This window comes from Limulus polyphemus, unplaced genomic scaffold (genome assembly GCF_000517525.1).
Source record: "Limulus polyphemus unplaced genomic scaffold, Limulus_polyphemus-2.1.2 Scaffold35, whole genome shotgun sequence".
In the NCBI taxonomy this organism is placed as follows: domain Eukaryota; kingdom Metazoa; phylum Arthropoda; class Merostomata; order Xiphosura; family Limulidae; genus Limulus; species Limulus polyphemus.
Window position 1 is genome coordinate 848907 of NW_013665645.1, and position 10731 is coordinate 859637.

General features: G+C 29.3%; 1 protein-coding gene across 1 annotated transcript in view; it reads left to right on the forward strand.

The window, feature by feature from the left end:
- LOC106460696 (solute carrier family 12 member 1-like) overlaps window positions 1-10731 on the forward strand; it is a 60702-nt gene that overhangs the window by 38693 nt on the left and 11278 nt on the right. Inside the window, exons 5-13 of the mRNA XM_022387813.1 lie at window positions 557-656; window positions 1038-1149; window positions 1680-1814; window positions 2491-2597; window positions 4000-4175; window positions 7359-7412; window positions 7872-8099; window positions 8648-8762; window positions 10077-10163. Coding sequence (XP_022243521.1) covers window positions 557-656; window positions 1038-1149; window positions 1680-1814; window positions 2491-2597; window positions 4000-4175; window positions 7359-7412; window positions 7872-8099; window positions 8648-8762; window positions 10077-10163 — 1114 coding nt within the window. The remainder of the gene's footprint in view (window positions 1-556; window positions 657-1037; window positions 1150-1679; window positions 1815-2490; window positions 2598-3999; window positions 4176-7358; window positions 7413-7871; window positions 8100-8647; window positions 8763-10076; window positions 10164-10731) is intronic.

The window sequence follows — 10731 nt, forward strand, 5'->3', positions numbered from 1 at the left end:
TATATATATATATATATATATATATATATATATATATAGGTACTAAAAGTTTTGAGATGGCTTTACTGGGTAATGAAAAACCTTTATTATAAATATACGATGTTTCGATATGATTTTGTCATCCTCGGGTGCAAGTAGGATGACAAAATCTTGTCGAAACATCGCACATTTATCATAAAGTTTTTCTTTACCTAGTCAAAATGTCTCAAAACTTTTATTTTCGAAAAAAAATGGGTTCCTTGTTAGCAAATATATTTAGGTATATACATATGTTTACTTGTAATATAAATACTGTATTTCTTAAAGTATATGGTATAAGTGTGTACACTAAATTGTAATTTCATTTTTCTGCTAACTTTTTTAAGTGATACACGGGTATGTGTAATGCAAAAATTACATAATAGTTCTTTAACAATTAAGAAATTCTTATTTTCCACTCTTTTCTATGTTTTAAAGAAAAAGAACTATCTTTATAGAATTTTCTACAAACGCGTCTTTTCATCACCATAAAAAACAAAACAAAATAAAAACAGCATCCTGTTTTGTACTGTTTCAGATGTGAACTGGGGATCATCAACTCAAGCCCAAACTTACAAAGGTGCTCTGAGCTCTGTCCTCAAACTAAACCAAATTCAAGAACATGTTAAAAACTATAGGTAAGTGTACATGTTCTAGCTTTATTATAAATATGTGGTGCCTTTTTTTTCTGTTTAATATATAGAGGCAATATGTAACCTGCAAGGAGTGTAGCTTTCCAATTATAAGCAGACACAATACATGGGAGGCCTAATAGTACATGCCATGTTTGGTGACAATTAGTTCAGCTGGTCAACATTTATAAATGGCTTAGAATATTTTTATTTACAATCATAAATTAGAATTATTTTGCTCTATACCTATATTAGATAGGTTTAAGTGTAGATATTTGTAAATAAACCTGGCATAGATTGTTATGTTAGTTTTGAGTTTAATCACAGTCATAAAAATTTGCTTTTGAACTTAGTAAACTTAATTTTCAAATCTTTTGTGTCTTTCAGGCCTCAGATTTTGGTATTGACTGGAAAGCCTAGTAGTAGACCTTCTTTGATTGACTTTGTTTACAGCATTACCAAGAAGCTGAGTCTTATGATATGTGGAGATGTTCATAATGTAAGTTTTTCTACCATGCTTGTATATTCAGCGTGATTGTTTCATGTGCTCTTTAAATTAAACTGCAGAATTTAATGCTTTATCTAACAATGGTGATAATTAGTTCAAACATAGAAGTCCAAAAGATACACATTTTACATCCACTGTATTCTGTGTAGAGACCACAAACATATTGTGTAACTTTTCATTTTGTTTGACAGATGAAATTTCAGTGTAATTTACTGTGTATCCAACTTTTATTGTGTAATTCAGTTATGAACAGTGAAGTTTGTATTACTTTCTGCTAAATTATTCTTATATTACCATAGGTACGAAAGCATTCTAGTTTCCGAAATGTCTTAAATAGTATGATTGTACACAGAATACCTAGTTACATGATAGGATAACGGTTTTGGTTGTGTTTTATATTTGTTTTATAAATCAATCGTTTATTTTTCACAAGTTCTTCAATTTTCAACATTAATTTATGGTTATTATAATTATTTATTAATATATCTCTCATAGTTCCATGTATAATTTGTTTTTCTTAGATAATACTAAATCAGCGGGAACGAGATCAACTACACTGGGAAGCATATTCATATTTACAAAAAAGAAAAGTTAAGGCATTCTACAGTTTGATACAAGAAAGCAGCTTCTCGAGAGGAGTCAGGTCACTTATACAGGTATATAATTCATGTTACATTTGTAACATATTCTGTTGGTTTTTCATTCCATATACCACTTTAATGAATATTTAAATAAATTAGTTTTTGATGATACTATAGAATTAGTTAATGAATATCATTGTAACAATATTTTGAGATGTCACTGAAGATGGAATAAGTGTATTCTGAAACTTTCAAATTTTCTGATAATGAAGTGTTTTGTCAACCATCTTCATCTTTATTAGACTTCATTTTCCTCCATCATGAATCCATAAGCTGCTTTATTTCATCATATTCCTTTTTACAGTTGATAGCACTTCTTTTTAGAAACAAAAATAACATCTAAACAGGAAAGATATCTTCATATTATTACTTCTAAGATTGTAAACTCGTTCTTTCTTTTTTCATGTCATCAGTACAGCACTGCAGTATTTGATTAGTTCGTTAAGTGTTTTAACTCGATTCAAAAACAATGTAGTAACTTTTTCATTAGGAAGTCGAATATTATTAGATAGTTGTTAATGTCACTGGTTTAATATTAGCATACTGCCATGAAAAGTAAGGTTCAACTTCACTAATAATAAAGCACCAGATTTTCTAAAATTCAAAGTGCTTCTTTATACAAAGAAGAGAAAACAGAGAAAGAGATCCAATACATTCAGTTTGTTTGTTTTTTTCAACTGTGATTTTTCAGTTGGTTGGTGTAGGCAAACTTCGACCCAACATGATTTTCATGGGCTATAAAAATGACTGGCAAGAATGTGATGAAAAAGATGTTTTGGAGTATTTCAACATCATTCAGTAAGCATTATTTTACTTCTTCTTATAAACCTAGTTGTTTTTATTAGCCATTAGAATGTTTAATTTTAAATAAAAAAAAAAAATAGTTGGAGTTATAGTAGTAATTGATGAACACATAATATGGTTATTTTGTTGCTGACACAATAATTACAATACCAGTTCATGTGCAAGTAAACATCGTTACTTGTATATTAGCAGAAGAATATATTATTTCTAAAGGTTTAAAAGATTTTTTTTTTTCAAGTAAATGTCATGCTTTGCACACAGTGTATGAAATATAATTGCTTGGGTTACATGAACAAAAATATTCCTACTTTAAAACATATTTCATTCCAAAGTTCTTATAATTTAAATGACTGCAAAAGGATATTCAGTTTTAAACTTTTTTTAAAAGACTTAAAGGCATGTGACTTTAGAAATGAACATGTTTTTCACATTTCTTCATGAATGTATGACAAGCTGTATTTTAAGAGGACTTTATGCTAGGATTCTCAATAACCTGGAAAGCTGAATATTTTGTGTATAGATATCTGATCTTCAGCATGAAAACTTTGGTTCACTAGTGTGGAAATATTGAAAAAAAAATTATAATGTTGTAACTGCTGTTAGAGAAATTGCCGAAAACAAACACATTTATATTTTAAAGTGGGTGTTAGGTACACATATGTAGTGTACCTTACAAATTGGCTTGACTAATGTAAGCATCATCTAAACTCATTGATATCATGTGGTTTCCTGTGTGTGCCATCATATTGATTTACGTATTTGTGGGTGAGCCTTCAAGCAAGTGACCTTTTACTAAGTTGCATCTGATTAGTCCAACCTTTAAAATTTGCAATCAAAACAAACATGACTTTAATCAGATTAACAAGCTGCTTATTTGTAAGGTGGTTGATAATTGCTCCTGAGCTGTACCTTGTTGTACCTTTTAAAATAAATGGTAATCAGCAATCAGCCTGATTGTTAAGCTAAAGGATGTCTACTTAGACTTGTAATTATTACATAATGATCAAAAACACTATTGTAAAGATTTCAAACCTTCACCCTCTGAATTTGACACTTAAGAATATTTCACTGCTATTTGTGAAATCTTATGGATAAAATCTCATATTCTTTATGGAAAACAACTGAATAATTTTTATCAAGTTAGCATTGCAGGAATGTATGCTGTTTATATTAATCTTTTGTAAATTTTTTTCATCTGCAAACATAGATCATATCACTAGAAAAAAGAAACAAATTTTATTCATTACAGAATTTATAAAATATACAACAAGTGCAGAAACAAGAATATTCAAGATTTGGAAGATCATAATACCAAGTTTTTTAAACAATTATCTCACTTTTGTTATTCTAACTTTTTATTACATTTCTGAGCTTTTAAGTATGTGTTATTTTTCAGTGATGCATTCGATATGCACATGTCTTTGGGAATTTTGCGGCTCCAAACGGGGTTTGATTATTCAGAGTATGACATTGCAGAGGAGAATGGGATTGCAACTGATGCACTACAAGGCTTTGAAAGAGAAGAATCGGATCATGCTTTCCCAAGAAATGTCTCGAGTGCACAACTTTCAAGTGAGTAAATACAGTTTAACATTTTTGTCTAATAAATGTTGACAGCTATTAATTTTTAATAAATATTTTTGCATAGTAATCTCCTAAATCTTGTCTTCACTTGGAAGTTTTAATCAGTGTAAGATAATCTGCCAAAGTTTTATTATTATTAGTTGATAGCCCAAAATATTCTTATTAACATAACTATGATATTTATCATAACAATAATATTCATGAAACAGAATGAAGGTACATTACTCATTTGCTCCAGTTATTTCAGCCTAAACAAAATTTACAAATGCAATTAGCTAAAAGTCCATAATTAACTAGCAAGAACAATTTAAAGGTATAATTAATGAATTGAAGAGACTAAACCAGATATATGGTGGAAAGCACCAAGACTTTACTACTTCCAAAACATTAACAAATGTATATATTACAAATATGACAGATTAAGTTCAAATTTCTGATTATATCTTAATAACTAATGGTTGTTTTAAAACAAAACTGACATTAATGACTTTGCTCCCATCTTAAAGCCAATCAGCTGCTATGTATGTTTTAAAGTCTGTGTGTCAATGCTATGTACAAAAGTGTCTTTACTGGTGGGAGACAAAGACAAGACTATTTAAAAGACACAAGGGGTCTGTTAGTAAAGACAGAAAATTCTGCAATGCAAGAAATCTACTCTAAAACCAGTTAGATCATCAACTACCTGCTTGGTAAAATTGCACCTTGTAAGATGATAAAGGTAATGAAACTGTTATACAATTCTACAGAAAGTACAGAGAAACAAATATCATTAATGCTCAGGCTTACAGTTACAGGAGCTAAGAAGTTAAAATATTTATCTCTTTATCCTTTAAGTTTATGAAGATAGTCTCTATGATAACAAGAACTCGGTGTCACTGTAAGTTAGACAACTTATAAAAACCCACTGATGCAGTATAATTAAATCTTAATAGATTGTTTTATCAGTTTATTTATTCTAAAAGACTGAAATCTTTTAAAACTACACATCTAAGTGTAAAAAGTACAAGAGTTTATTTAATTTATTAACTAAAAACATTGAACATTTTTGTAATATTTGAAACTAAATCTGATGGTAAAAAATGTAATACTTATGTTTGGGACTGCACAAAAATGATTGGTACAACTTGACTAATTATATGAGTTTTGTGGAAAACTGGACATAAAATTTTGAATTGCATATATCAGTTTATTACTGTTCCAAGTGTCCCTTTTTAAGAAGATTCTGTTTTCAGGTTATTTTCTATTACATTATAAACTGTATAAAATATATTACAAAAAAATCATTAATACACAATTACTAATAACCTGTCTGTATTACTTGAAGTAGTAATATCTATGATTAGTTTAAAATAGACAAGTTGAGGTACTTGTCCTTTGTTGAGGTTATGAACTTAAACAAATGTGATAAATAACACATAAATCCTAACTTTCACACAATTTATTAATAACATAACATATTATTATATAATTTATTTTTTACCTCACCAAATGTTTCATATAAACTTTAAGAACTCAATATGTATATACTTGAAACATGGTATACACTGTGCAATGGTCAGAGTGACTTTGTACAATGACGTAGCAGCCAAAGTAGAGTTGCAGAAGGGGTGTTTTTTGGTACCTGCTTTCAACACTCAGCTCTTATTGTCCTTCCACAGTGTTTCTTGTGATCAACTAATAGATGATCATTGGCTGCAGAAGTGTCTTATGGGCCAAAGTTGAAAGGTCAAAATAGGAAGTTGGTATAACTCAAAAATTGGCTCTTCATATCAGTCTTATGTGGCTGTTGGAGTAGAAACTTCAGCTGAGTTTATGTATTTTTGCAATAGTGTGGTCATTTTTTTCATTGCATTCCATCATAGAGGGTGTTAGAACTCTCTCTGAGAGATATAAGATTGTGTTTATGTTGTATTATGGAAAATTTAATACAGTTTTTCTATGTAAGGATGTGGCACCATCTATAAATGTAGTTAACGTTAGTTTAAGTCAAAGATAATAAATGCTCAATAACAGCAACTATGGGGGTGATGGAGGGGGTTGTGAACCCTCCATTAACATGCTCTTGTTTCAAACTATGATAAAGTTTGCTTGAGGTTGGCCTAGTGACCTAGTAGTTAGATAATGGACAAACAGATCCATTAGCCCTTAAAATAAAATACAAAAGGTTTTGTAGAAATTTGGTGACCAGCTTTTAAGGTTTTTACAATTTACTCTTTAAAATATGTAGGAATTATACAACTTACATTATTATTTTTGAACTATGTGTTACAAATACTTTTAGTACAGAATTGCTACATTCTCAAAATATGATTTTAAAAATTGAAAATCATATTTTGTTCAATATACATGTAGTTTGTAACTTTATACATAAATATAACTGATGAAATGTATTAAAATCACTAAAAAAATAGATTTACTCACCCTGGAAAAAAAAGTATGGGAGGCAAGCTTCAGAAGCCTCCCCTTGAATTTTATGAGTGATAGATATACAGAGAATTAGGTCATTTAATAGTTACAAAATACTGTACATCTTTTCTTTCTTTATTACCAGACCAAGAAAGTAAGGCCTAGTATGCTCTTGTGTTTATCACATATCACTGAGTCAGGCTGGTTTTAAGAAAGTTCAACCGTAATCAATAATCATAGACAAAAGAAAAGAAATCAAACTGCAGCTCACTACAACAAGAAGATTAATATTGTTCTTTATATTGCATATATCTAATCCAGGGTTACTGACAATAGTTGTAATTATATAAAATTAATTAAATTCTGTCACTGATATCCACAGATGAATAGATAAAGCCTCTAATTTCTTTTTACAAAAACGTCTCACTTTTGGATAATGAGGAAATTTACAAAATTTACATCTTTTAAAACATTTTGTCTAATGGATATTAGTATAGAAGACTAAATTAGCAACATTAGTTTTATTTATACCTCAAGTATATGTACCTCTATAAGTATAGGTTTTTTGTAGTGGATAAATGACACCTCATAAAACATATCACAAACTTTATGCTTGATCAGTCCATGGAGCTTGCAAATGATATGTGGAAAATTTCACAATATGAGTGTGTGTGTGTGAACTTCATGAATTTTTTGTTATCATTTCTTGGTGTAACATTTTATCAGCTATCTATCTTTGCCTTTTCCTTCTATTGGCTTTCCCAGCAATGAAGCCTACAGCTTCGTGGCTGATGATGTTTGCAGCTTTTTCTGGTGGTGGTAAGTTGTATTGTCTGTCAACTACTGCATGCTCTGTTCAGAATTTTTTCTGTCCCCCAGCTTTTCACTTGTTAAAACATCTAGCAAAATTGTCTAATATTTGAGATCTCTCTATTACATTTTGTTTTGTATAATTTAACTAGTCATTGTTTGTTTTGTAATGACAGCACACTTGATATCCTAAAAATAGTCATCAGTTGTTTCTTAGTTAACTTTTATTTATTTTGATTCACTGAGTAAGTTTTATGAAATATCAGTAAAGAGTTTAAGTCATCTAACATCCAGAACTTTTTTGTGCTAGCCATATTGTATAGTATTATTGCATATAAACAGTATAGTCACTTTTCTTAATACTATGATACATTATTTAATTTTTAAAGTACCATTTATTACATTATTTATGCTTTTTTATAATATCAAAAAATCCAAACGTTGTATAATTTTCTATTTATTCTGTAGCTTCAAGCTCCCATGAGTGTACTCCAGTCTCCACTCCTATTCTAACTCGTTTTAAGTCTCCAAGTTCTCAAGGAGAAAAGGCAAATTCTACAGAAATACAGAAAAGCTCTCAGGTGATGAAAGAAGCAATAAAAGACATCCCAAAAGATATCTTAAGTAGTGTAAACCAGTTCCAACGTAAACAAAAGAAGGGAAGGATTGATGTGTGGTGGCTCTATGATGATGGTGGTAAGTTAACTATAATTATATTCTTCATTTTTGCATCTTTATTTTGTATTTATACTGACAGTAAACTTATAGAATATTCTATGTTTTTATTCATAATCATATGTGGCTAAACTTTTTTCTCACATTATTTATGTATTGTTAGTTTTCATTAATAATTTCTAAAACGTATAAGCTAACAATGTAGTTCCAGCTAAAGAAAATAATATGTAAGTTAATTAAGCTAGTTCTCTATAACAAACTGAATAGTGCACAATGTCATAAATCAATAAACAAGGAAACTAAAGCCTGTAATAATTAGAATACATTGAATCATTGGTTTGTTCAGCTTTGTAGAGGTCTTTAGATGTTAGATTTTCTGTGAAATCAGTATAACTTTCTGTTATAATAGTTTCTCAAAACAAATTACAAAATGATTTAATAAGCACTACTTTAAAGAACGTTTGTTTAATGGATATTGGTGAACACTACCATATGTATATATTTGAGATATTATTTCAAATATAAATTACAAGTAAAATTTTTTATTAAAAGTACTGGTAAATTTGTAGGCCTCACAATGCTGATACCGTATCTTCTCACAACTCGTTCTCAGTGGAGTAGCTGTGAGCTTAGGGTTTTCTCTTTGGCCAATAAGAAAGATGAGCTTGATCGAGAACAACGAAAGTAAGCTTCTTTATGGTTAGAATTGTGATGAATATGATAACCCCATACACTGCTATATTTTCAGCTTATATATTGTAATTATTTATAACATGACGAGATACTATACTATAGCCAATATTTACACAGTAAGTTACATTAAGTATTGCAAAGGTTATAGGTAGTGTTTTCAACTAAAACTGATTTACCTGAAAGTAATGAGATGTGTCTGCAGAGTAACGGGAGGTTCAAAAAGATATTTAATTACAAAGTAATTCCGAGTTCTTTGACTTTGACTGTGTTGAGAAACAAAGAGACGGGCCACAATTTACAAAGATACAATGAAACAATCTTTATTGAAACTCACAAACACAATCAAGGGAATGTGTGTATAGGAAGAAAGACAGCCCTTTACTATTTAGTTATCTGTCTTAAAAACTCATATAGATGTTGAATGAGAATTAGTTAATGTTACAGCTTTAACTTTAGGAGAGTATTACCATTTACAAAAGAAAAGGATTTAAACTTTACTTCTCAAAATGAAGGCTTGAGCTTGAGAGAGAGAAAGGTAACTAAGAAATCATAGTATTATACACTAACTATTTATAACACTGTATTCTCATGATACATGTGCTATGTATATCCCTTTAGTAAATTCCATTCAAACATTAGGAATGTTATAACCTCAAGATATCACCATAGAATACACAGCTGTCTACATTCTTGCACAGTATGCAGCATTACAATCAAAAGCCTGTTAACCATGTATCACATAAAAATGGCACGTCCACTGAGTAACTGATAAATTTTGAATGATACTATATTAATATAAGAAGATAGAAACTCGTGGTATATTATATCACCTACACCATGTTTGTTAACTAAAACGTTATTTATAAACTTTGAGAATATGATAAACTAAGAATAAGATTTTTTTCCTTACATTTTTTCAACTTTCCTTATTGTATTTTATGTAACAATGAAGAGTTGAAGCTATTTAACAGAAATTAAAACATCATGTACACAATTTGGTGTTTTATTTTCTTGTTTGCATCAGCTTGCTTTAGATTGTATTATTCTAAGGTATGTTTAATTAGCATTTGCTTTTGCTTTAAATGTCCATATTTCCTTATTAACTAAGCACATTTTACTAGAATCTACAAACTGTATGTTACTGTTTAATGTAATTGACTCAAAAATTTAAATGAAAAGGTACAAGCATGATTTTACAACTTTTTTTTTTAATTTTATATCAGGTTAATTGTAGCTTGGAGATTTTAAATCATCTGTAGTTAAAACATATAATCTACCAACTGTAATATTTTTTGGTTTTTTAAGCATGGCTGCATTATTGAGCAAATTTAGGATTGACTATTCAAATGTTATTGTCATCCCAGATGTTGTGAAGCCTCCTCAAGAATCAAGGTAACACTAAAACATAAAATAATTGCTTTGTGAATTTTTATCAAATAGGTATGGTATATATTTTTTTGATAATAGTTATTAAAACTGAACATCAACCTTGTTTTTGTTATGCTTTCTAAATTAATGATATAGTTACTAAAGTTAACAATAATTTGGAAAAAAAAAACTTGGAAGTTTTAACTTTATAGTGGTTTAATGTATGTATATTTCTAACCTATGCTTACATTAATTAAAGAGGCCAACATTTGTGGGTAAAAGCAACATGTATTTACCATGCAATCCCAACATGGCCAATTTTGACACCAAAAAAATTGTGAAAAACACAGAAAAATCAAAAACTGTCTATATCACTTCTTGGGACCTGCAAGAAAGTATCTTTGTACCTAATCCTATGTAATTTGGGGTTGACATACACATGAATAGTTTATGAGAACCCATATTGTGCTTACCACACTGATAAATAGAGCAAAATGTCAAAAATTCCTAATTTGTCTGTATCTCTGCTTATAACATGTAAATAGTATCTTTGTACCAAATATAATGTAAATTGGCCAAAAATAGTTATATC